Source organism: Pyrgilauda ruficollis, unplaced genomic scaffold (genome assembly GCF_017590135.1).
Source record: "Pyrgilauda ruficollis isolate IOZ18807 unplaced genomic scaffold, ASM1759013v1 scaffold186, whole genome shotgun sequence".
Lineage (NCBI taxonomy): Eukaryota > Metazoa > Chordata > Aves > Passeriformes > Passeridae > Pyrgilauda > Pyrgilauda ruficollis.
Genome location: NW_024517651.1, coordinates 604,898 through 631,553, shown reverse-complemented (window position 1 = coordinate 631,553; position 26,656 = coordinate 604,898). Strand labels below are relative to the sequence as shown.

The 26,656-nt window shown below is 50.0% G+C and overlaps 2 protein-coding genes across 4 annotated transcripts in view; both read right to left on the bottom strand.

Annotated features, from left to right (window-relative positions):
* EIF3J (eukaryotic translation initiation factor 3 subunit J) overlaps positions 1 to 547 on the bottom strand; it is a 9,387-nt gene extending 8,840 nt beyond the window's left edge. Inside the window, exons 1-2 of the mRNA XM_041465009.1 lie at positions 453 to 547; positions 201 to 301 (exon numbers count right to left, since the gene is read on the bottom strand). Coding sequence (XP_041320943.1) covers positions 201 to 301; positions 453 to 480 — 129 coding nt within the window. The 5' untranslated portion in view covers positions 481 to 547. The remainder of the gene's footprint in view (positions 1 to 200; positions 302 to 452) is intronic.
* Positions 548 to 1,481: 934 nt separating this feature from the next.
* CTDSPL2 (CTD small phosphatase like 2) overlaps positions 1,482 to 26,656 on the bottom strand; it is a 30,287-nt gene continuing 5,112 nt past the window's right edge. The window contains exons 2-14 of one of the 3 annotated variants that reach the window (XM_041464992.1): positions 14,745 to 14,953; positions 13,118 to 13,256; positions 12,070 to 12,219; positions 11,422 to 11,634; positions 9,875 to 9,953; positions 9,494 to 9,605; positions 8,573 to 8,659; positions 8,209 to 8,271; positions 7,504 to 7,583; positions 5,591 to 5,717; positions 5,258 to 5,353; positions 3,614 to 3,965; positions 1,482 to 1,818 (exon numbers count right to left, since the gene is read on the bottom strand). In XM_041464992.1, coding sequence (XP_041320926.1) covers positions 1,586 to 1,818; positions 3,614 to 3,965; positions 5,258 to 5,353; positions 5,591 to 5,717; positions 7,504 to 7,583; positions 8,209 to 8,271; positions 8,573 to 8,659; positions 9,494 to 9,605; positions 9,875 to 9,953; positions 11,422 to 11,634; positions 12,070 to 12,219; positions 13,118 to 13,256; positions 14,745 to 14,936 — 1,923 coding nt within the window. In that variant the 5' untranslated portion in view covers positions 14,937 to 14,953 and the 3' untranslated portion in view covers positions 1,482 to 1,585. Of the gene's footprint in view, positions 1,819 to 2,881; positions 4,797 to 5,257; positions 5,354 to 5,590; positions 5,718 to 7,503; positions 7,584 to 8,208; positions 8,272 to 8,572; positions 8,660 to 9,493; positions 9,606 to 9,874; positions 9,954 to 11,421; positions 11,635 to 12,069; positions 12,220 to 13,117; positions 13,257 to 14,744; positions 14,954 to 26,656 lie in introns of those variants that run through there. The other 2 variants (XM_041464993.1, XM_041464994.1) reach the window with 2 other exon arrangements.

Here is a 26,656-nt window from a genome sequence, read left to right as displayed (position 1 = left end):
CCCCGCAGCCGCCGCGCCGCGGGGTCCCGGCGGGGCCCGCCCGGCCGCACCTTCACGTCGTCCTCCTCATCCTCGCCGGCCCAGCGGTCCCCGGCCACCCCCGGCACCAGCCGCTTCGCCACCGGCTCCACCACCTCGAAGCTGTCGGCGCCCCGCAGCCGCCGCGCCGCGGGGTCCCGGCGGGGCCCGCCCGGCCGCACCTTCACGTCGTCCTCCTCATCCTCGCCGGCCCAGCGGTCCCCGGCCACCCCCGGCACCAGCCGCTTCGCCACCGGCTCCACCACCTCGAAGCTGTCGGCGTCTGTGGGGAGAGGAGCGCGGGTGAGGGGCGGGGAGCGGCGCGGGGGGGCCCCCGCCGGCCCCGGGCCCCGCGGCCCCNNNNGGGGGGGGGGGGGGGGGGGGGGGGGGGGGCCCCCCCCCGGCCCCGGCCCCCGCGCCCCCGCCGCACCCACCCCACGAGTCCGCCGCCTCCGCCGCCATCTTGCCCCGACCGCGGCCGCCGGGCAGCGCCGCGCGGGGCACGCCGGGACGGCGGCGGACTGACCCCGCCCCGCCCCCGGACACGCCCCTGAAAGGCGGGGCCTGAGCGCCGCGCGGGAACGGGGCGGGAACGGCAGGGAGAGGGGGCGGGGCCAGGATGGGGAATGGGAACGGGAACGGGAAAGGGATCGGGAACGGGAAAGGGATCGGGAAGGGGATCGGGTCCGGCCCCGGAGCGGGTGCCGCAGTGCGGCTCTGTCCCGGGCAGTGCCCGCCCCGGCCCGAGCGGAGCGGAGCGGAGGGAGCCGAGCCGGCCGCCCGGGACCGGCCGTGCTCCGGGCACGGTCCCCGCAGGCCCGGCACGGCTCGGCCGCGGCACGCTCGGTTCATCCCCAGCGCGGCGCCAGGCTCTCCTTCCCCGCCGTGCTTAGCACGGAACACAGACACGCTGGAACCTGCAGTTCTGCCAGCGCCCAGCTTCTGTGAGACCCCCGGGAATGGGAAAGGGGGCAGATTCTGCCTGAAGGTAATACATTTAGAACGTGTCTTCATAAAGCAAATAATGATCTCTGTGTGCGCCTGTATAAATCACACGTGTCTAGGAAAAACACCAAGGAAAAACAGACTTCCAAATTTATCATCCTTTTCCTGTTCTTCCCCATTTACCAGACAATATAAATAATAACAGAGCTGTACCTACGGATCAAACAATGTCACAAGTTGTAGCCTCACCAAGACTACCGTTCCACAGCCTCAGGGTGCTGTGGAGATAATCACAAACTTGCCAGGAACTGTGCAGTCATTTGGAATACGTTAATATTGGAATATGTACTTTGGAACGCTAAGGATTCACACAGAACATTTAAATTTTTCCTTGACAGTAAAACACAGACACGACTTCTTCCACTTCAAGGCTGAGAACTGACAGGAGCAATGTCTTGACTTACAGAAAACTGAGGCTCAGTGAAAGATGATATCAGCTAAAAATCATAACAACAGAATCCAGAGCGTAAGTATTTAATGAAACCTTTGTGCTTCTGTAGACTAGACATGATTGCAGAAGAAACAGAAACCCATAGCACAGGACTGCTCCTCCCATCATATTTTACAAGGTTCGGCCCCAGCGGTACAATGACATTTTTGCAAGTGCCAAGAACAAGAACTCCAACTCCTCCTCCTCCTCCTCCTCCTGGCAGGGCAGGATGCTGTGCAGGGCTCTCCTCACCCCCGCCAGGGTCGGTTCCACCTTCCAGGGCTCTTCCCAAATCCCATCCGATGCTGGCTGCACGCGAGGTTTGGGAGGTTCCCGATCCAGTCCGGGCACGCTCAGCCTTCCTGCTACATTCAAAAGCAATGGAATAGTCAGGCGGGGTGAATCCAAGGTGGGGGAAGCAGGAACACCGAGGGTCATTCCAGGGGAACAAAGCCAGAACAGGTACTGCCACCGAAGGGCTGGGAGGTGTGACCGAGCTGCCAGCACCAAGGGGCTCCAACACGGAACAGAATCCAGGGGGACACGGAAAACAGGCCACCACAACCCAGCACGGACCACACAGGAATCGTTCAGAACTCTGCGAACAGGATGTGGTGCTTTCCACAAGGACAAAACCGTATTCCATGAGGAATCAGAGATCCAGCTGCACGGCGCCCTGCTCGGGGGGCACAAGCCACGCTCACAGCTGGCTGAGCCTCCCGGGCTCAGGGGGGTTTTGGGGACACAACCCGACCCAGAGCTCGGCACAGGAACAGGGAACTCCCCCTCGAGATGATCACAGAGACAAAACCTGCGGATGAGAACCCTGCTTCACACCAGAAAGGTTGGCAGGAGGCAGAAGCACTCTGCAGAGTTCAGTGATAAACGCCAGGCGTGCGGCACAGGAAAATATGAATATTTGATGTGTTTACTAAGAACCTCTGTCGGTGCCGTCGTGCAGCGATGCAGAACTACATCCCCTCCTTTGCCATCGGGCTTCCCTCGCGGATCTGACGGGCACAACACGGACACAGCTGGAAAGTGCAACATGCCTTTGGTTTCCTCAGCTCTGGAAGCACTTTTGGAAAGGCTGGAGCCACAGAGGACGCGGGGATGCTGCTGGAACAGGCGAACATCCCGTCACAGCTGGAAAAGGCCACGAGCTAAAGCTGGGCTCCTTCTGGCAGATCCGGGGCTTTTACAGCAGCTCTGTGACGTGGAGAAACTGGGAGGGATCCCCCGTGAGGCAAAGCTTCAGCAGGGAGCTGAAACCCCTCAGATTCAGATTTACACGGCAAGGAACGAGGGAGAGACGGCTGCAGAGTAGGGGCAGCTGCACACAGGCTGCCCCTCCCTGCCAGAGTCCATCCATCCATCTCTCCATCAGCTGCCCAGGGGACACGGCTGCACCAAGCAGATGTAAAGGTAATGTTCTGTACATTTTATTTCAATAAAGACATAAGACAAACAGCGTAAAGATGCCCAGATGCCCTAAAGATAAATACATTTAAAAGATTCTCATTAAAATGAATCTGTAGTATTTCTTTCCTGCAAGCAAAATACCTTTCTTTAAATACAAAAAAAATCAGTATTCTGAATTGCAAATGTTTTCAGTTTTTTTTGCAGAAAATCTGCCACGATGATTTTGTTTTTAATGAATAAGGGTTTTCCACAAAACAGGCTTGCTCTACATGCTAAGTTTTAACAGTTCAGTGACACCATGTGCTAGCTACATACACAACAGATAATATAGTAAGAAAACACTCAACCTGATGAAAAGTTAAAATCTTCATTAATACACTGGAAAAAGTTGACATAACTCATGCCTTTTAAAATCAAAAATACAAAAATTAAATGTTTTGCTAAAAAGATTTTCCTTATTTTAAGGACTCATTTGAAAATGAAGCTGCATGTAATTTGTACAATAAAATTGTACAAGTAAACAGGTAATATACATAAAAAATTAATTGACATACTTCTCAATTATCAGCTGTCCACCTTTAATTTCCAATACTGTACTTTCTTATCAAGCATACAAAATAGCAAACTTCTCTTTAGAAAAAGTGCCGTTCTGTGACATCTTTTACACAAAACCAGTCCGAGCCTGTGGCGTGGTAATGCAGTCGAGAGGCAAAGCTTCCTAACTCGTACGAATCCTACCTTCCAGAAAAAGCCTCATGGAAAGGCGGCTCCCACCGCTGTAGAAGCATCCCCTCCGGGGCGCTGCACGAGGAGCCAGGGCCGGGCTGTTGGCTCGGGAAGCAGCGGGGTGGCAGGGCAGGCGTGCCCGAGAGGCGGATCGGGAGCAGGAGTGTCCCAGGCGGGCAGCCCGTCCTGTCCTGCCCGGGGCTGGCACGGCACAGGTGAGGTATTCCTTGTCCATCGTGGTGCCACTGCCGGGTGTGCTCTGTCCAGAGGACGTGCCGTCGCAATGCTTTAGGATATTCCCAATATTAGTCATTCTTATCTTCGTCTTATCTAGCCAGTCTCTTGATTTTTGAAAAGGTTTCGACTACAGTAGAATATTACAGAAAGAAAATATAAATGTGGGGTTTCTTTTTTTTTTTTTTTTTTTTTCTTTCTAAATGAAACTTACGTGGGCTAAAACTAGAGAATATTTTTAAACAAATATACAGGATGCAGGCAGACAAAGCAGGGAAACGGCCAGCCAACTGTTTAATAAAAAACTAACAAAATTTGGCTATTTCCAGAAAAACTATGAAGCGCCTCAACTAAAAGGAATGCATAATGAAATTCTAATCTAATACAGGTCAAAAATGTAAAAAGGTTATAAACCTTAACAGGAAAAATAAAACAACTTTTACTGGCCATTCCTGTTGAAATGAGAATCTTAAAAGTAACAGAAAAGTGGCTACAAACCCACTTAGAGCACCGAACAGAGAGAAAATCCGAGTCCGTTTTCAATCTCTGTTGTATCATAAAATCCTGTGTTTCTACAGGTCAAACTGCTGGTGGCAGAAACAGAATTTTCTTTATAAACTGCAGATGTCCTGTACATAAAAAATTTCCTTGGAGTTGCACTAGTTCTAAAGACTTTTCTGTTCTAGCCTCCCTACTGCGGGTACTGGATTGTACTGATGGCGGCAACCTCGGGTGTAGAAAGTCTCTTTCTGTAACCCTTGATCATTGTTGGGCACCAAAGATAAGAAAAGCAAGACGGGGTACAAAAATGCAAAATTTCAACAGTAATGGCAATGTTTTGTATTAGTCCAACAGGGTCCTGCATTTCCTCCCCTCGGCAGCGAGAGAAAAGGCTTTAATCGGGGGGTAGCAAGTCATGCAAGCGAAATCTGTCTCTGATGTGAGGTCGGACGTCTTCGTTCTGTGGGGAAAGGGCAGGTTTAGGAGAATGAACACAGCCAGAAGCCCCTGCAGCAGGCTCCTCGCCTGACACCCCTCTCTGAACAGAACAAACAGAAACCGGGACTGTGCCATCCTGGGGACTCGCAGAAATAACTGCACCGAGTATAGAAATAACAGAGAAATAACCCACAGGAGTTCAGGAGCGATTTCCTGGCCTTGCAGGAACACAGACACACAGCACAGCCAGCGACAGCACTGGGGCACCAAAGTGCTCAGGGGTTCCCCATTTCCCGACGACTGAAGTCACAGCCCTGCACGTTCAGCACAGTCAGCAGTGACAAGCCCCCTTTTGCTGTGTGAACACGTCCCTGGATCTTCACCAGCCTCAACCCCAGTGACTCAAATACCCTTAACAATAGGTGAAAATATTAAAGGAACTCACTGACACTTCTGGGAAAAGCCAAGAAAGCAAACACTTACCAGCTCTACTAGTTTCTCCAGAAATGGAATCAACTTTAGGAGTTCATTATCATTTTTATCCATGAACCAGCTTTCTATAGGAATTCCATTGGAAAGCCGAAGTTAAAATACGAAAAAAAAAAAAAATCATCAACACACAATTTATATTTAATTTATCTACAAATAAGACTTGTGAAATAGCATTTGAGGGAAAAATGTTTCCAAGGCACAGATTCCTGAGTGTTTTTCCCACAGCTTGGTTTGCAGACTTCAATAGCAAGCCCCCAACTCACATTTCCCTGTCCCCCTCAGGAAGCTCTGCCCCCTGAGGTGTCCCCTGCCCCAGCCCCTCACCTGGTAAGCAAAGGCTTGCGGTGAATTGTCAATGATGATGGTTTTGGAGAGGTCTCTGCCCAGGATGTTTAAGTCCTTGATGTAATTCCCTTGTACACACACACAGTGCTCGCGGAAGAGTCGATGCCTGTCAGTAAAGGACAATACTCGTGACTGAGGCCAAGGACTACATCCACACTGCACCAGCAACACGCAGCTTTGCAAGCATTATCCAGTTGTTTTCCCATCTCCTGTTGGAGAACTGGGGCATTTTTCTGTTCTCTTTAGAGCTTTTTACTGGCAAAATGCCCAGTTCAGGTGACTTTGCACTAACCCACTTCTGGGGTGGGTGTTTGTATTTATCCAGGCTCATCCTTCTGACCCCGTTCCCAGACAGGCCAACAAAAGGACCCAAGAACACCCCAAGGATCTGCAAGCTCCAGGTGCTGCACAGAGCCAAGTTTTTGGGGTTTATTATCCCTTTATTCTGTCCCAGCCCTCACAGAACGGGGCCTCCCTGTGCCACCTCACAGAACACAAAGTGTCACAAGGAATGATTCCTTTCCTGCTGCACACCTCTGCTGGCAGTTAACCTATTCCAGTCATTACACCTCAAAAAAAAAGCCTCGGGGCCAAAACATCCCATCACCTCTTTCCTTTGCCATTAGGGCCAAAACATCCCATCACCTCCTTCCTTTGCCATTAGGGCCAAAACATCCCATCACCTCTTTCCTTTGCCATTAGGGCCAAAACATCCCATCACCTCCTTCCTTTGCCATCAGCCTGCTCCTGTGTAATTCATGTCAGAAGGAATGGAGGGATTGACTGAAAGGACTCAGATTGAAAACCCAGCAGGAATAAAACTCCCATTCCACGGCATATCCACGGAACTATGAATTGTGAAGCAGGCAGATCTGGTGCTGGCCAGCCCCACTGCAGAGCAGCCCCTTCAGGCTGCCTGTGTGTTGGAATGAGTGCTCAGAGCTGCACAGAGTGTGCCTAATTCCATGCAGGAGCTGAGCTCCCCACGTTGCCATGGAGGGAAATGAGCTGCTGCATTTATATATAGAGTGTGAGTCACACGTGTGGGGCCTGGCAGGCACCTGGGGCTGGTGGCAGAGCTGGGCCCAGGCAGCCCAGGAGCACAGGACACCTCTGCAGGCTCCCAGAGCCCGCTGCTGCCCGTGCCCTGCCCCAGGGGCAATCACAGCCCTGCCCTGGATCAGGGTCTGCAGGAGGTGTGACACACGGGCACAGCCCCACACCCTGCCCTGCGGTGCCAGTGCCCTCCTGGGCAGCATCCTCTGGCACCCCCAGGGAGGGCTGGACACCCCACACAGGGAAAAGCCCCGAGCAGAAAGCAACTGGGGCCAGCACTGCCAGGTACAGTCCCCTGCCAGCTGAGAGTGACAGAGTCTCACCCCCGGGATTTCCTTTTGCCCTAAGGAACTGGGAAAGCCAAACACTTCCCAACAAAGCTCAGTACTGAGAAATGAAAACCCAAACCAGCTCCACTACAAAACCAACAGACAAATGACTTTGTGATTGAATGAGAATTAAAAGCATGCTGATTGCAAAAGCTATACAAGCCACAATTTGTAATAAATAGCTCAAGTTATTAAGTTAAGTTTAAAAGTAATCAGGCACTCATTTAATTTCCTTTATTTGCAGTGGGTATTCCAGAGCACATCTTTGATCCCCAAGAGGTCATTTCCCATGAGCCAAGCTCACAGAGACTGATCAGAGACAGGTTTTCCCCTGGGGTTATTTAATCACAAGGCACCAATTCCATCACTTCAGTCCATTTTTGTCCCTCTCCTAGCCCAGGCAAACCCCCAAGGGATCAGTCAGGGAGACACTGCAGCAAGGAACACGTCCCAGCCCACTGGGCAGGCACGGGACTCGGTTTGCTCACGCCACTGCTCTGCTTTTACCTGACCAGCTGCTTTTTGGGGTCCAGGATGTTCAACAACTTGTCTGCATACACCTTCTTAGAAGCAGTAAACAGAATGATCTGGGGATTGGAGGGGAAAAAAGTCACCACTGGAGGTACAAGGAAGTGGATACAATTTAAAAATTAAATTCAAAGGTGGTAGTGGGAAATGAATTTATAGAAAAATTTTAAAGTTTGATAGAAGGTTCTTATAGTGTGTATTTGTATGTAAACTTTGAGATAAGAAATGCTGGCTTAGAAACGTTATGGAATAGGATAGATATTGTTGAGAGAGAAATGGAATTAGACATAAGTTTTAAAAGGTGGTTTTGTAAATAAGATCAGATATTTTGGAGAAATAGAATTACGAAAGATGTATTGTAGTAAGATTTATGAGGGGTAATTTTAGATGATTGGTTTTAAGGTATTTATAGTATGGTATGGTTAAAGTCGATAGGTTAAGAAATGTTTAAAGTTATTGTAATTAGGAAATAGTTTGTGATTGTAATGGTGTGAATTATAACATCTGCATTATTTTACTTTTTATATGAGATTGAGAACAGAATAAAAGTTTTAAAGATTTTTTTAGTTGTTTTATTTTTGGGTTAGAAAAGGGTTTAATCCGACAAATCGGTGTTTAGTGTGAGGAAAAAGGGTGTGACAGCTGAAAAGCAAAAAAGGGAGAACTGGGGCGTGCAGGTTTTACCTCGTAGATCTGAGACATGCGCTCCAGGAACTCTCGGAAGAACGGCCTTAGCCGGACGTACACCTGCACAGAGAGGGGCTTCAGCAAGGGGCAGCACCCACAGAGGGGCTGCACCAGCGAGGGGCCGCACCAGCCTGCACCCTCCCTCCAGGGTCAGGGCCTCACAGAGAGGGGCTTCAGCCAAGGGGCAGCACCCAGAGAGGGGCTGCACCAGCCTGCACCCTCCCTCCAGGGGCAGCACCCTACCACCAGATAGGTATAAAGTGCCAGGCTGCTGCTTCTCCCTCTTCAAACAAGCTGAGAACAACTGCACACAGCAAGGAATCCCACAAAACAAAACCCAAGTTTGTGTTTCTCTATTTACCTGGTAAATGACATCTTGAAAAAGAACTGGAAAAGTGAGTGCAGCATCTTCTAATTCATTTAGACTACAGTGCACTAATGTTTCATCCTAGAGAAACAGTTACATAAAAGAGAGAAAAGAGTGTGAAAAAACAATGTGGAAAACAGAAGTAGTTTTCTGCATTTTATGTTTATTTTGAAGCAGGTTGATTTGGAATGGAAACTGTACTTTTGTGCAAGTGCTGTCAAGATCGAAGAAAATTCTTAGGATGAATTAAACATTTCATTATTCTTGTAATCTTTTAGAATTTTCAGTAAACTGTGTGCTGGGGCTGTAGTTACAAGGAGATATTTTATTCTGTAGGCTCTTCTCTCATTCAGTTCCAGGCTGTATCTTTCAGTGTGAACAATCCACCCATTCCCATGATCACAGGGATGGCCCAGCTGGTGCTGCTCAAAAAACCCCACCACCATTAACAGGGTCTGAAACAGCTTTCAAAACAGAGACACTGAAACAAACCACCATAAAGACAAACATAGAACTTTTCAAAAAGTGCATTTGTGCCCTTTAAGAATGTTCTAAAAAGTAAAAGTTTTAATTTTTCATCAATCTTGATGAAAGACACTCGTAACTGAATCTTCCTATTTATTCCACCTCATTTTTCCCACCCTGGATTTAGGGAAGCTTTATGGGGACAGAAAAATGTTCAACATGTTAAAACTGTAATGCCTTTTTTTTTTTAAAGCAGGATGTTAAGTATTTGACAAACGCAGCTCACATTCTATTCCTACCACAATTAATTCTTTTTCAACTATTTTTAACTAAAATTATGCAACACTCAGCAGTCTTTGTTTAAAGCAAGCACAACTGATTTCCACAACGAACAAAATAAGGAAAATGCTCCATTCCCCTGCTCTGGTTTGTGTTTATAAAGATATTTACCAAGTCTAGAACTAATGAGAACTCTGGTGTGCTTCTGGTTTTCAGTGGGAGAGCTGGCTTCCTGTTCAGCTGCTCTTCTGTTAGTGGGGGGACATGTTTGATGAAATAGTATCTGAAAAGAATACAGATTTTGCTGTAAAAATGTAAACTATTGAACTGCAATGCTGTAACCCAACTTAATATTTGAAATATTTAAATCACCAGAAATAAGTACTTTAAATTGAAATAAACCCCACATGAGCATACATGGTTTTTCTTTAAGCTCAAAGTTTTTGGAGTTCATTACCATAACATGAAAATGATCCAATTTAAACAGAAGCATCTTAATTCAATATCCCACATGATTAATTTACTATTTCCAGCAGAAACACTGGCACTTACGGATCAAAGACTTCCCAGTCCTCTTCATAGGTGGCTTCTGCATGAGCTGATGAGTAGCCACTGTCTGGAGATACTGGTGCTGAAATTCAACGAAAATGACCAAAACAAAAAATAAAACAAAAAACCACAAGAGCTGGTCTTATTAGTGCAGTTCTGTAAAGTGACAATTTGCACTCGAGACACGAGGCAGGGAAACAGGGGCAAAGTCTCCCCCAGCCCCACCTCCCCTGCCCAGGGTCACATTCACCCCTACTGCAAGGCTGCTCCTCTCCCAGAGCAGGGTTCAGCTCAGGGTTTGATGCTGCCCATGCACACAGAAGCTGAATTGTTGTCAAAAACAGATGTTGTCTTCTGAAGAAAATACGGAAAATGAATGCAGGATCTGTGTGTTTCTCATTTACCAAGTGCTTCTAATAGAAGACATCAAAATGTAGCCAATTTCTCTTTGGAGATCAGCAAGTCCAGAGTGTGAAATTTTAGTGTTAATAGTAATTCCTTTCCTCTGGAATCTCTGCTTCCATGGGAAGAAGAGTTATGAGGCCATCGGAGTTACACCAGGAACAGGAAAATCCTGCCAAAACTGTGTCTTTGGTGCCTAAACCAGATTTGCCTACCAACCATAAAAATCAGTGTTAACACTGTTTGCATGCCCCAAGGGAAGATGGGACAGGAGTCCCTGCCGAGGTGCTGCATTCCCTGGGATCACCCTGTCCCTGTCCCCCACGGCACAGTCCCTGTCCCTTACCCAAGGGAAGATGGGACAGGAGTCCCCGCTGAGGTGCTGGATTCCCTGGGATCAGCCTTTCCCTGCACAGTCCCTGTCCCTGTCCCATCCCTCACCCAAGGACAGGTGGCACAGGAGTCTCTGCCGAGGCGCTGTCCCCAGGATCACCCTGTCCCTGTCCTGTGGCACAGTCTGCTGTCCCTGTCCCTCACCCAAGGACAGGTGGCACAGGAGTCTCTGCCGAGGCGCTGTCCCCAGGATCACCCTGTCCCTGTCCCTTACCCCAGGACAGGGGTCCCTCCCGAGGCGCTGTCCCCAGGATGACTGTGTCCCTGTCCCTGTCCCTTACCCCAGGACACGAGCTCCTCCCAAGGCGCTGTCCCCGGGATCACCCTGTCCCTGTGTCCCTGTCCCTGTCCCTTACCCCAGGACAGGAGCCCCTCCCGAGGCGCTGTCCCCGGGATCACCCTGTCCCTGTCCCCGTCCCTCACCCAAGGACAGGTGGGACAGGACTCCCTCCCGAGGCGCTGTCCCCGGGATCACCGTGTCCCTGTCCCTGTCCCTTACCCCAGGACAGGACTCCCTCCCGAGGCACTGTCCCCGGGATCACCGTGTCCCCGTCCCTGTCCCTTACCCCAGGACAGGACTCCCTCCCGAGGCACTGTCCCCAGGATGACCGTGTCCCTGTCCCTTACCCCAGGACAGGACTCCCTCCCGAGGCGCTGTCCCCAGGATCACTGTGTCCCTGTCCCTGTCCCTTACCCCAGGACAGGACTCCCTCCCGAGGCGCTGTCCCCGGGATGACCGTGTCCCCGTCCCTTACCCGTGAGCGGGGGCAGGTCGCGGTCCCCCGGCTCCTCGGGGTCGCCCAGGCCGTTGTTGACGGCCCTGCCCTGCACGGGCTGCCCGGGGAAGGCGGCGCCGTTGGCCGAGGTGGCCGTGCTCGTGGTGATCTCGTCCACCTGCTCCATGTCCAGCTGCTTCACGATCTCCTCGGCCTCCACAGCCTGGCCCGGGGAGTCGGAGCCCGACGTTCCTGAGGGACATTTCCAAACACCTTCCCTCAGGCTGAGCTCCGTCACGGTGCTCACACTCATTGTCAAGCACACACACAAGTCCCAGAATAATTAAAGATATCTGCACGGATTCGTGCCACAAAAATAAGAACTGAACTGAAGACCATGACAATGACTTCTAAATGTGTCTGGGACAAAGAATCCCTTCCCTTTGTTTTTCCCTCTCCTTATTTTCTTTTTTAATGAAAGGTGAACCACTAAATACACTTATGAAAGAAATGTTCCAATGTTTGTAAGCCTCTTTCATTAACTATCAAGGAGTCTTTCTGCCTGGCAGCAGTAACTCTTGGTTTGTAAACCAGAATGAGAAGTGTACCGTCACTCAAAGCAGCTATTTCATACAAAACTCCATCACTCTCAGCTTTAAGACTATCGGCTTTTTGAATAATACTCACCATTTTTATTTGCTGGTGAAAAAAAATTGAAAACAGGAGAAAATATGGTTCCCAGTAATGTTGTTCGTGGGGGACTGCCTGTGGTGGGGTTATCTTCCAATTTTCCATTTTGCTTTACGTGTTGGTTTGTCATCTCATAACTTCCAGCTTCTGGAAAAGAAAAAAATATGAGTTTTAACAGCACCCAGCTGGGCTTCAGGTGCCTCTGCTCCTTTATGGCCAGCATTTGTGCTCTAGGGGTGTCCTCTTGTTCACGGCTCAGCTGGGTCCATGAGAGCCAGCAACTTTCTACCAGCATAAACCCAAAATGTCCATTCCCAACACCCTCAGAAGCTTCTCTCCAGACGGGGAGCAGCCCCTGCTCCCACCAACAGCAGAGGTGGAAATCCTGGCAGCGATTTGGTGAGGCAGCCCCGGAGCTGCCAGTGCCAGGACTCCACTAGAGGGAGGCACGAGAAAGGGTCAGAGCTGCCTGGCTGAGCCTCCAGCCGCTCCAGAGCCCGGAGTTTGTTCCTCTCCACACACACACAGAGGCACAGCCACTCGGAAGGGAAAGGACTGATCACAGATAACACAGGACAGAATTAAATGAACATCCACCTTCCAGATCTGACACGTAACGAGGGTGATCTCTCATGCCACAACTCACATCTCACAACCCTGACAGAAACCTGTCTGGGTCTGACAAGAGCTCTCAGCATCTAATGATACCTGCTCACTACCACAAACATCAGGAGTTGGGAGGTCATGCTCCCTCTTATCTGTGAGAAAACAGAAGAGCTAAATCAAATTATATCGGGACTTTACGAATAATAATTAAAAACACAAAAAAAGTTAAATTAGTCCCAAAGCAGCAGCTGCTGACCCAAACTGTTCTCACAGAGACGCCGTGGAAGCCTCTGGGGGGGGTGGAAGTGTTGCTCACCCCTGGAAATGCTGTTTGGCTGCGATCAGCTGAGCTGCAGCAAGCTGCTGGTGCCCCGGATCAGTGCCCAGCTGGGGGTGGCAGAGCTGCCTGCCCCCAGAGCACAGCGTGGCATTCACCCACCTCCATTCATCTGACTTTTCCGCCGCACGCGCGAGAGCTGCTTGTTGGGCTTCTCTCCTGTCTGGGGCGTGGAGGTGATCAAGTTGTTATCGATGTCCCGCTCAATCCGACTCCTCTTGGGGGGATTTTCTCTTTCTTCCTTAAAATACAAAAGAGGGAAAAAGCAAACGTACTGAGCAGTGCCTTTTTCCGTGGGACAGAGCAGAGAATCCTGGAGAAAGTTCACCAAAGTTCACCAAAGATCCCTTTCCTGCTCCACTTCCAGGTGCAGAACGTGCAACAACGGTCTGGCCAGTGGGATCTTACATGAGTTTAAACTAAGTCAAAATATGGGGAATGAAAACTGTGCATGGAGCTGCTATAGTAGAAAAATTGTCTTTACAGCCAATCTAAATATTCCAGTGCTGCAGAGGCTGGGAAATGCAGAGACAAAGCAACTAAAATGAGCTGAAACTTGATTTCTCTGCCTGCTAAATACACAGGAGGTGAACTGCCCAACAATATCCAGCGTGACAATCCATATCAGTACAGGGCAAAACTGAGCTGTGAAAAATCCAAGGATTCTCCTTACCTGGGAATAAGTGACTGCAGCACTCATGGAATGAGACAGAACCAAAGAGTTCTGCACATCTTCTGTGCATGGCTGTATGTGCAGGCACACGTTTATGGCAGGTTTCTTACCCTTTTCCCCCAAAACACCTACGACAAGTCGATAAAATGTTGAAATTTTATCAGATTTTTATTTATCACAGAGCTGATCTGGGATACATTGTAAATTAGTTCTGACTTCCTGGATACTCTTCTTTCGAATCTGCAGTTACATAATGGCAGTATCTGAACCGCTGGGATGGATGATGTGGGGTTTTTAACTGGCCTCCATCTAGAGAAAAAAAGCCAGTTTTTGAAGTAATTGCAAGGTTACATTCAGCCTATCGAAGCTTATATATATATATTTATATATTTTATATATATATGTGTGTGTGTGTTTGTGTATATATATTTTTCACCCTCAAATGTCCATGCAGCACATGCAACAGGTGCTCCCGTGTGCAGATCAGTAAAGCTCAGCTTTCTAGCTGCAGCAAGACATGAGATTTCGTGGTTTTCCCCAACAAAACCTGGATATGATGCTCCAAGCAGGGAAGTGCTCACTGCAGGAATCCCTGAGCAGCTGCATCAATTCCACGGCACTTGGATTTGTGAGGTTTGACCTTCATTGATTAAATGACTCCTGAACAATTTTGAATAAAATTGCCAGAAATAGTCAAGAAATTAATGCTTACAGACTGGCTTTTCTAAGTTGTTAGTACTGGTAATTCCTTGAATCTGGATCCAAGGAATTCTTAAAATAGAAATTAAGAATGTAGTGAATTTATTTGACATTTTCACAAAGAAACACCAGGCAATAAAGCCTGTGATTTATTGGACTGTTAAATACACCTACAATTGACTCCTGAAGGTTTCAAAGTCTGCTTTACCTGACACAACTCACAGGCACCTGTTGCCTTCCAACTCTTTACATTTTGCTCCCACCACACGATTAATTCTTAACAGAACTGCTTTTCAATCAAACCTGAGGCGATTACGACCCACTTGAAAGCAAAGCAGGGGCCTGCCGGCGGCGTACCTTGGGTGTGCTTCCTTTAATGAACTTTTTGATCGAAGACAAGAGGCCTGTCTCATTTTTGGGTGGTTTTCCCCCGCCGCCGGGTAAGGGCTCCTCCACCTCCGAGTGTTTCCGCTTGGCCCGCAGCGCCCGCTGCGTGTGGAGCTGGTTGGACTGCTGGGAAGCTTTCCGTGTCCTCAGCCTCATCTTCATGGGTACCACATGGAAAGCTGCAACGGGAAAAAGCAGCAATCCCTCACCGGGGAAACGTGGCAAAGCTGCAGCTCCTGAATCTGAAGGGGGACGTGGGGCTGGCGGCGCTCCGGGACACGGTGCGCGCAGCACGGAGCTGTGTGCTCAGGGAGGGCACCACGCTGCCAGGGGAACACAGCATGGCCTCTGCCATGGGCACGGCACCCTGCACACTGGGGAGCCTGGCACAGCCCTGGCACAGCACCCAGCACAGCCCTGGTACAGCACCCAGCACACCACTGAGCTGGCACAGCCCTGGTACAGCACCCAGCACATCACTGAGCCCTGGCACAGCCCTGGCACAGCCCTGGCACACCACTGAGCTGGCACAGCCCTCCAGCTGGGGCGGGCTGGAAACCCCGACGTGACCTGCTCAGAGTGACAGAGCTGTCTAGGGTGGAAAGCACCTCTCAGGTCACCAAGTCCAGCCTGAGAACAATCACACCCTGTCAACCAGCAGGGTGTCACCTGCCCTGATGAAAGCATTGATTGTAGGGTGCCTGTTGTCTCCTGCCCCAAATGACTGGACTCTGTGACCCAGGAAGTTCTTTCCTCTCTCTGTTCCTCAAAACACTCCACTGCAAGTGTCCACATTAAACTTGAGATGAGGCACCAATCTAAATTGCTGTCGAGTGCTCCCAGAAGGAATCATGAGCCTGTGCACTCAGAGTGGGTGAGGACAGAGCAGCTCTGCAAAGGAACCCAAACTGAGCTTCAGCACAGCTGAGTCTGGGAATCACACAGACCTTGGGAACACTCATGCAAGGACAGTGTCTGTTAAAGCAGAGCAAAAAGCCATTCCAGGGAATGCATCCCATTTATCTCCAGCCTCCAAGTGGGCTGCTGGTATTGTCACAGCGAGTCTCAATGTCACTGTTCTCTGGGTTGGGGACGTGCCCTCTGCAGCTGCCTGGAGCTGGGCTGGTTTGAAGGGGACACCTGCCTAAAATCACAGTTATGATGGATCAGGAGTGGAAAAATGAAGTAGCAAGAAATCCATCTGAGGTGCAACGCACAGAAATACTGGAAATAAAGGTAAAGTAATTTGCCTTTCCTAGATGAAATCATGACAAACCCCAGGTTTTTAAAGAAAATTGTATGCTTATCACTACAGGAATCAGTGCCTGCCTTTCTGGAGTCCATTTAGTGTAGATCTGATAGCTGCATAGACAGAATAAATATAGCATTTAAGATGTAAGTTGCCTTTCTGGAGTCCATTTAGTGTGGATCTGATTGCTGCAGAGACAGAACAAACACTCTGCAACATTTAACATATAAGTAATGTCACAACAGGTATGTTGCTTAGGAAAAGGCAGCGGTGGCACTGGATGAGTCACAGACAGGGAAATACTGATAATGTTTTTGAAAACCTGTTACACAGCCGTGTTTGTTCCCAGGTAAGTCTCAGTCCCACACAAAGGTGCTGCAGCTGACGAGGAATGACCCAAGTACTGACACTGCTGTCAGGCTTAGCAAGGAAAGTGCTCTGTGGGTACTGCTGAGGGTGAAACACGGTGTCACACAGAATTACTAATGGAATATTCACTGTAACTGCCAGCAAACACGGGGGTCATTTCCCACAGGTCCATGCTCAGCACCTCCATCAGTGCCCAGCTCAGTCCAACTGTCCCCAGCACTGCAAGGCCACCACTGCCCCACGTCCCCATGGCTGGTAAACCTCCCCAGCAACAGGGTCCCCAGCCCTGCCCTGCCCCAGCCCTTTCCAAGATGAAATTTTCCCTAATATCCACCCTGAGCTGCCCTGGCCCAGCCTGGGGCTGTCCCTCTCCTCCTGTCCCTGTCCCTGGGAGCAGAGCCTGCCCCCCTGGCTGTCCCCTCCTGGCAGGAGTTGTGCAGAGCCAGAAGTTTCTCCTGAGCCTCCTTTTCTCCAGGCTGAGCCCTCTCCCAGCTCCCTCAGAAGCTCCTCACAGGATTTATGTTTCAGACCCCTCCCCAGCTCTGCTGCCCTTGTCTGGACACGCTCCAGCACCTCAGTGGCCTTGCTCCTGCTCCCTCCTCATTTCTTTCCCACACTTACTCCAGATCTTGTTTCCTCCTCAGAGACCTGAGCAGCTCACGGAGATAACGGGGGAAATTCCTTCATTTTTATACCATCCAATCAGTGGGCATCTGAGCAATGCAACGGAGTGTCAGTGACACAGCTGGACGTCACAGAGCCCGTGGGGGTGATGCTGCTGGACAGGACGGTCCAAGGGCAGCAGGAGGGCAGCAGGGAGTCCCGGGAGGCTCTGCTGCCACAGCACGCACTGTGCTGCAGCCCTGAGCTCAGGAGAAGCGCCACAGCCTGCAGCGAGGTGGGCCATGGCACACGGAACAGGCACACCCAGCTGGCCTCTGTGACCTCTGTGACCTGCCAGCGTGTCACGGAACCCCTGAGCCTGGACGAGAGCACTGACAACACCGAGCACCACGACCCCTGGCACTGCACGGCCCCCACAGCCCGTGTCCCCAAGTGCCACATCCACAGGGCTGTTAACCCCTCCAGGCATGGGGACTCACTCCAGCACTGCCTGGGCAGCTGTGCCAGGGCTGCAGAACTCCCGGTGAAGAAACTTCCCCAAAATCCACCCTGAGGCTCCCCTGGCCCAGCCTGAGGCTGCTCCCTCTCCTCCTGTCCCTGTTCCCTGTTCCCAGCCCGACCCCCCGGCTGTCCCCTGCTGTCAGGAGCTGTGCAGAGCCACAAGGGCCCCCTGAGCCTCCTTTTCTCCAGGCTGAGCCCCTTCCCAGCTCCCTCAGTCTCTCCTGGGGCTCCGTTCCCTGCCCTGGACACGCTCCAGCCCCTCCAGGTCTCTGGTGTCAGGAGGGGCTCAGAGCTGTCCCAGCACTGGAGGTGCCCAGCAGTGCCAGCACAGGGGATGGGCACTGCCCTGGGCCTGTGCCACGCTGCTGTACTGACCACACAAAACAAATGTGTGTAAAAAGGAATTAAAACTGTAAAACATGGAGACAGACGCTAGTGAAATTCCAATGTGGGAATGAAAATATTACTTCAAATTTGCTATAGTATAAGTTGCCTGATTTTTCTACAACTGAAACAAGTATCAGTCACAAAAGATGAACCTATTTAATATTTGTCAATGATGAGTACACATTTATGCAGCAGGGAAATGCTCAGCTCCTCAGTGCAGCCCTGCAAGGGACTCCTTTGGCTCGCTGCACATGCCAGGTATCAAGCATGGGGTTATAAATATCTCTAATGGACTTAGCAACAGGTACCTACAATCCTCTCAGAGAGAGGAGTTTGCTTTCCTAGCACTGGATCCACTTGGGAGGAGAGTTTTTATTGAATTGTAGTCGTGGTTCTTTCCTGAACCAGGCTACAAAACTTAACGCAGCCAAAATAACCAAGTCTAAACATGTAGGAGAATTTCCTTCACAGAGCTGCAGGATTTGGATTTCCCCAGCACGTGCCATCCCTGACGGGTGACCAAGGACCTGAGCCTGGGCTGGCACTGCCACCTCCACTGTGCCAGGGAAATCAGCTCCCAAAACCCCTTCTCTCTCAATTACTTCTACACTTACCATAAACCCAGAAACAGTCAGGGGGGAAAGGTAAAAACCTTGTTCTTCAAGAGAGAATCACACGGCAAAGAAGGACTAAAAGGAATATCCACTCAATAATTTGTGGGACAGGAAAATAAAATGTAGGAGCTCTTAAAAAGCAGCAGCTGAAGGAGCTATGGCTGCAATAAATTCCATTTTCCTGAGTCCACACACACCAAGTGTCAGGCTCCCTGCCTTGAGAATACTGTTGTTATTTCAAGGCCCAGGTACACTGCACTTACAGGAAAGAAATTCCTGTGAATGACTCATATTTCAAACTGAGAGCACACCTCCACGGAATCTGCTCTTAGGGATGGTTTATTTCCCACCACGTATGACACTGCTGTTTTCCCCCAAACTATTAAAAGGAAAATTAGGTGAGGCACATCTAATTACAGGGTTTAGGGATTTCTGATACAGGAAAAGCTTGAAGATGGTATAAGAACAATGGTGAAGAACAATAGGCAGAGATAAGTGACAAGAAAATCCAAATCTCTGGTGTTGAACAATTTCTCCATTCAGTTTGGCACTCAGGAATAACACTGAACTGCCACCACAGAAATCCATCTATCCCAAAGCTCCACACCACAGCAGCTCCAGAGCATTCAGACAACCTGAACACGTCCAGAGCGTGACTTTGGTGACAGCATCTCAGGACGTGAAAAACTTCTATTTCTTTATCTGGGGTTTTTCTTGAAACATTTTTTACGCAAAGCCAAGAAAATAAATTTTTTAACAATTTTAAAATTCTGAGCAAGAGCATCAATGCATGGTGTAAACAGAGATGGAGACGTGACCAGCTGCACAAAGCTGTGACCTGTCCCCACATTAACAGCTGTGACAACTGAGGGGTTTGAAACCGAGGGAGTGGCAGGGTCGGTGTCCCTGTCCCCTGCCAGCCCAGCTGACACACACCTCCCTGCTGAGATGTGTGTGCTTCTTGCTGGATCAGCAGGCAGGGGCAGGGGCAGAGGAACAGGAGCAGATCTTTTGCTCCGTTTCCTCTCAGACAAGTCACGGCAGAGGTGTTTTGTCAGCACGTTTCACGGCTGCCATGTGACCCAGATTTCAGGGTGAGGAACAGCCCGAGGAGGAGATGTGCTCCTGGCTGGCTGGGATCCATCCCCACCGTGCTGGGGATGCTTTCAGGAAAGCCAGAGCCCGGGATGGGACAGCCCTGAGTGACACAGAAGGGACACGCTGGCAGGGCTCTGGGGACACGGCAGCGTGGCCGAACCGGGGTGTGCCCCCAAAGCCAAGGGCAAGGATGGACAGGCAAACCTTCCCCAGCCAGGCCCCAAAGCCCTTCACACTCCTCAAGGAAATTCTCCTTGTTAGTTCAAGATGTTCAGACTCTTCCCCTTTAACGACTCTTGGCCTTTTTCAACCAACTTACTCTCCTTCCCTAGAAAATTACAGCCATTTCATGTCACTCCAGCAGATGTATTTCATGTTTTCCAATGTACTGCACTACTTGTCACTCTTCTCCAATCTTTAGGTGTGTTTTTCTGCCACTGCAGAACTGAGAGAGCAATAAACCAGGAAAGCCTGACTCAAAGCAGTCTGGAAGTGATGCTAGTCTGGGGTAGGTGAAAGCAAAATAAAAAGGCACTGATTTATTAAAATAGCAAATCACCCAATATGTACTATTCAGATGCTGGTGCTGGGTTATGCAATCTGGATAAATGTATAAAGCAACCACAAGTTCCATCAAAACAACAGTAAGGAATTACAGCTATCAAAGGCACCTCTAAATTCTCTCTGTTTCACTGAAAGCCTGTTTTCTCCTTCTCCCCACCTTCCAGGGCACCAAATCATTTCCATCTGAAACAAAATGCTGCCTGAAATCCCTGCTCTGCAGTCACCCTGTTCAAACCCTGATCCCACAGGACATCTACCTTGTGCTCACTTCTACTCTCCCAAAGTCTGAGTATCTCCCCTCAAACAAACCATCCTTAGAAGGATTTTGCCAAAGAAGGATGGCAGCTTTTTACAACTGGCCTCAACAGAAAATGGATGTTTTGTTCCTTTATTTTTCTGCTCTAGCCATCATATTTCTGTTTTGCCATTGCTTTGCTAGTGAGGCTTTGTTTTGATTATACCAAATGCATTTGGAACTGAAAGTTTATTCCCTCCCAGCCAAGATATTTTTCTCTTTGCACTGAGGGTACACGCTGGTAATTAATTCAGGCTTTCCAGCCTGTGTCACACTAAGCAAGGAGGAAACTTGGAGAACTGGGGTAAGCACGGGACAGCAAACCTCAGAGCAGACCCCAAAACCTGCTGCAGAAAGAAGGGCCTATTTCCAGCCTCTGGTGCTGCCAAGATGACAATTTCACATCAGCCACCTCCAGACCTTGTGGGGCTCCTGAGAGCTGAGAGGCTGGGAGAGGAAAGTTTGCAGGGCTGGAGTTGTACAGGAGCAGGAACAGATTCCACAGAACCAGCACTGCTCCTGCTGGGATTCTGGGAGGGACCAGCTGTCCTCGGGCTCTCTGGACATTCAATCCAACGGCCAGGCACACAGGGAGCCTATTTATGGAAGTCAAGTCCCTCTGTCACAAGCCGTGGCATGGACAGGTTGCAAACACTTCCTGAACAGACCTTCCGGGATGTGGTCTGAGCACAAAACAATCCCGAGGAGTCACTTGTGCTCACCCACACCACTTATCTTTTTCATTAAAAAAACAACAGAAACAAGCAGATTAATAAGCCTGAGTAAGTCTGTGCTGGACTGTGGAAGGCATGGAGTGACTCCTGTGTTTGTGAGGAGAATCCAGGAATTTCTGCACAGCAGCAGAGCTGCCTTTTGCCGAACTCCAGAAAACCTGACCCTGCTCCACTCCACCTGAATCCTCCCGGGGGATCACAGCCACAGCCACAGATCCCACAGGACCTTGTCAGGCTGCTGGCTTTTAAAGGGATAGATAAGGGTTCTGGCTGCTCCTTTGGCCTCAAAAATAGCAGACTATTTTTACTGCAGGATAAAGACCCTTTAAACGATAATATGATTCTCATTGCCCTGGCAAACACCTTCCTTGGTACACTGTATCCCTTCAGAGCCTTTCACAGCAGGTTAAACTCTGCTCTCCCCTTTGCACCAGGCTGCTTTCATGCTCCCCGCGCACCTGGCTTCCCTGATTTAAAACAAAAAATCAACCAATGGAGTTGTTAAAATGGGGAAAATTCCAGCACAGTCAGGATTCGTATTACTCAGTGTCCAGACAAAACTTAAACGAATCATTTTCCCTTATGAATACATGCTGAATTAATACTGACTCTTTCATAGCCCATCCTGGCTTCTTTCCTGCATGGAAAACTTCATTCTTACAAAATTGCAAATCTGAGATTAATTTGTGCATGTACCTGAGTTAAAACTGACATGAAAATAAGTTCTAAAGGTTTAACAGCTGTACTCACTTGTGAGTGATACTGTGGTTTTACCCTTAAAACATAATACTGAGACATGATGAACTTGAAACTTAGCCAGTCCCAAAAACTTGCCTGAAATGAATTTCAGGGACCTGTCTGATTCCGTCACAATGAAGCTATTTTATATATTTTATTTTCATTCTCTTTCCCCCCCCCGTTTTATTTGGGGTGAAAAATCCACAAGAAAAAAAACAAAAAAAACCCAAAAAAAACAACAATAAGCCTTGTTGCCTACTCAATGGAAAGTTACAGGAAGTTTCTGCTCAATATTCCAATAATACAAAGTCTAATAAGCACAAGCTACCAATGACATCAGAAATTCTGTAGGTAAAACTGCCCCGCATCCACGCTGCAATGTTCCCAGCGGATTTCACCCTGAACTTCACTTATTCCTTTCACAAGGTAATCACCTCCAGGTTGGTCTAATGTATCTCTGCCACTTTGAAATGCGCAGCATGTCACGAAACAAGAACTTTGTGGCAGTGCAAACAGCAGGGGACTGCTCTGCTGAGTGAGGAGATGGTGTCTGGTGCCCTGCTTTGGGAGGTCTCTGTCTCTGGGACGTTTCTGTCTTTGGGAGGTTTCTGTCTTTGGGAGGTTTCTGCCTTTGGGAAGTTTCTGTCTGAGGGGCTTTTGAGCTGGGGAAAAGGGGGGTCCTGCACCTGTACCACAGACTCGCGGTGGAAACCTGTATGGGTGAGTGCCCTGATCTCCACACACAAGCTAAAATCTGTACTGAGGGATCCTGAACCAGAGAAATCAGCAGGATCAAGAGGTGCTGGTATCACCTGGGAGCTTCCACGCTTGTTGGATTTGTTTCCAGGCACTCCCCAGCATCAGGAGTGAGCCTGGCCTCTCCATCAGAAACCCCTACGATGGAGAAAGCACCAAGCCATGTTCCAAAGCAGCACAAGTGCTTAATTTATCACATTACAGAGCAGCTACATTAGAATCTGGGAAAATTTTCCAGACACTGAGGAGACCTGAGTTGACTCAAATAACAAATTTCATGCAAGTTACCTTAAATACCGAAGAAATACTTGAAAAAAGTTAGCTGCCACCTCTGCGCTGTGTGCTGTATGACAGAGCACACATCACTCCTCACCAGCAGTGCTGAAGAAACAACTCAGCAAAACTGGGGGAGAGTAGAAATGTTTTACTGGAGGTGAAAGGAGTGCTTTCTAATTCCCATTCCTCCTTTCCCTACATCCCTTCCAGCCCCCACAGCTCCTTTGTCCTGACCCTCCAAGCGAGCCGTGTCTCCAGGCTGGAGTGTTTCCACATGGGAATAAAACACCTAACTCCTGGCAGGGGAAAGGACACTTGCAGCATGGGTTTCTTTTGCTCTCTGCACTCTCTGATGGGCTCTGTCCTTCAGCACAGAAACACTGACCAGCTCTTCCCAGAGAAAATGAGGCTTATCCAATTGCAGCTGTCTGTGTGTCTGTCTGTCCTCCCTGGGAAATGCAGAGCCCATGGACCAGCATCAACCCAATGTCACAGAGGAACTGAAATTTTAAATACACTCAGTTCCTACAAGAAAATTCAAACCTGTGTAGGTAAGACAGAGCCTTCAAGCATCCCAAGTAAGCACAGGATGGCCATGGCTCAGTCCTTCCACACAGGTAAATTCCACCTTGCCTCCTTGCCTAGCCCGCCTCTGGAGTATTTAAAAACTGGCACATTAAAGTAGGAAAAAATTCCTTGCTCCATCCTTTTGGTATCATGCATGTTACAAAACAGAAATGAGTGTTGTTTAATTCTCTCTGAGCACAGAGGGTAAGCAAAGCCCACCCACCAGAGTTCAAACAAGCATCTCCAGCAGGGCTCAGAGCAGGAGCAGGGGAGGAGTGTCCGTGCAGGCACAGGGAGGGAGCAGAGCTCAGCACCCCCTGCAAACCCCACTGTGACACACAGGAAAAAGAAAGCTGCACGTTCCCAGTGCTTTGCCTCCACGCTGTGGGTGCTGACAGGGGCTCTGGACCCTCTTTTCCAGCCTTTCCACCCCGGTCTGTCCCTTCCATGGCTGCCGTGCTCCTCCCTGCTGTCCCCGGGCTTTAACACAACCCCTCACCAGCAGTGTGGCATCCTCTGCCTGCTCCTTGGCCAGGGGCTGGCACAGAGACCTGTCCCCTGGGAAATCTGGGAAAACCTCCTCGGGCCCCCTCCCAGTGCTCTGCTGCACGTGGGGCCCAGTGCAGGACGTGCCAGACTAAGGTCAGACCCAGAAGCACAGAGAACACCCTGCGGGTGGAACATCACCACCAGCCCCGTCCCCAGCTCCTGGTGCCACCACCAGCCCTGTCCCCAGGTCCTGGTGTCACCACCAGCCCCATCCCCAGCTCCTGGTGTCACCACCAGCCCCATCCCCATGTCCTGGTGCCACCACCAGCCCTGTCCCCATGTCCTGGTGTCACCACCAGCCCCATCCCCAGCTCCTGGTGTCACCACCAGCCCCGTCCCCAGGTCCTGGTGCCACCACCAGCCCTGTCCCCATGTCCTGGTGTCACCACCAGCCCCTCCCCAGGTCCTGGTGCCACCACCAGCCCTGTCCCCATGTCCTGGTGTCACCACCAGCCCCGTCCCCAGGTCACCACAGACCCCACAGTGCCCCGAGGGAGCCAGAGAGCAGCAGGGATTTATCAGTGGGGATTTATCAGCCACTTCAGTGCACACCAAAACCAAACCACCGAAGGAACAAGCCTTTACCCCATCACTCCCACAAACAGGAGCCATCTGCAGGCACGGAGCCTCTGGAATTCCCAGGAAAAGGCACAGGAGCAGGTACACACCCTGCTCACACCTCAGCCCCAGCCAGCAGGGAACAGGAATCCATCGAGTGACAAAGAGCAGAGAAGCCCTCTCAAAATGGCTTTTTCCTTTGGAAATGTTTATTTTCTAACCTTAAAATATTTCACGGTTTGGAACCCTATTATGTTAATTGGCTTAGGACATTTCTGTATTAACTATTAATCTTTGAGATGGAACATCATCAAACCTTTTCAGGTATACAATAACCAATCTACTGTCAAAAGAGAATTATCTCCAAATAAGTCCAGCAGGGTAATTACACCTAACAATTAAGTCTGACACCTCTTCACCTGAACCTGGATCTCTGCAGCCCATTTTTCCAACTGAGCTCCCAAAACCCTTTCTCTTAAAAGTACCAATGAGCTTCCTAGTCCCTAAGCAACACCAAAGTAAAGGACTCTAAACCCAATAATTACAGTTGTTTAGGAATATTATTTTAGCTACAATGAAGTCCTCAAAACTTTCTTCTGAATTTTTAAGATCATAAAAGCATCAAGATTACACTAACTTTATTTTCTCCTGTAATCTTTATAATTTCTGGCCTGATAAGCAAAATAAACAAGCTTTTCCAATTGTATTTAAATTGATTTAACTACAACTGCTTGGTCTTTACACAAGCTCAAGGTGTCAGACAAACTGAGGTAGGTAATTCAATCAAATATACTGTATTTAAATCCCCCATTCACAATGCCTGCAAGCACCCTGAACATTCTTGTAAATATTCCTGCTATTTATCAAACACTTCCTTTACTTTTTGCACACTGTTTTCCCGCTCTGAAACCGAGCCTTAAACCTGCAGTTCACACTTGGCCTGGCTTTGGCAGAATGCAGAAGTGCTGCCCACAGCTCACCAGGAGCTGTCTCTCCCTCTGTTTTCCCCCCTGCACTCCCGACCACGGCCCGTGCTTTCCCAGCTGCCAGGAGCAGGAGCTCAGCCCTCACTGCAGGGCTCTGCTGCCAGGTGATGGACTGGAGCCGGGCACCAGGCATCACCCACAGCCCAGAGCTCTGCTCCACACAAGAGAAGCCTCCTGGCCCTAAATGAGCTCCCCGGGACGGTGCAATGGGAGAAGCTTCCAGGACAGAGAGAGGAAAGGCTCAGGTGCTGTTCCATCCTCTGGAAGGGGAACTGGAGGGTGAAGCAAGGACAAAGGACAGGTCCTAGCTGTCACCTGGAGCCAGGGGACCCCTCCTCCCTGGACACTGCACACACAGCAGTGCCTGGATGTGAGCAGGGAAGGGCAAGCCTGGAGGGAGCACAGCAGGCTGAGAGCAAGCCCAGCACAGGGTAAGGAACACACACAAACACACGTGTGAGGGAACACACACACACACACACACACACACACACACACACACACACGTGTGGGACACACACACACACACACACACGTGTGAGCTCTGCCCCAGCACTGCAGCCCCTCCGCGCTGAGCACGGCACACAGAGCACCCTGAGCTCTGCCCAGGCTAAGGAAACCTGTGCTAGGCTGGGTCTAACCCAGCAGCTCCCCAGGCAATCCCAGGAAACCTGTGCTAGGCTGGGCCTAATCCCTGTGCTAGGCTGGGTCTAACCCCTGTGCTAGGCTGGTCTAAGCCAGCAGCTCCCCCAGGCAATGCCAGGAAACCTGTGCCAGGCTGGGTCTAACCCAGCAGCCTCCCCAGGCAATGGCTGGAAACCTGTGCTAGGCTGGGCCTAACCCCTGTGCTAGGCTGGGTCTAACCCAGCAGCCTCCCTAGGCAATGCCAGGAAACCTGTGCTAGGCTGGGTCTAACCCCTGTGCTAGGCTGGTCTAAGCCAGCAGCCCCCCCCGGCAATGGCAGCGGAAGGGAAGGGAAGGGAAGGGAAGGGAAGGGAAGGGAAGGGAAGGAGATCG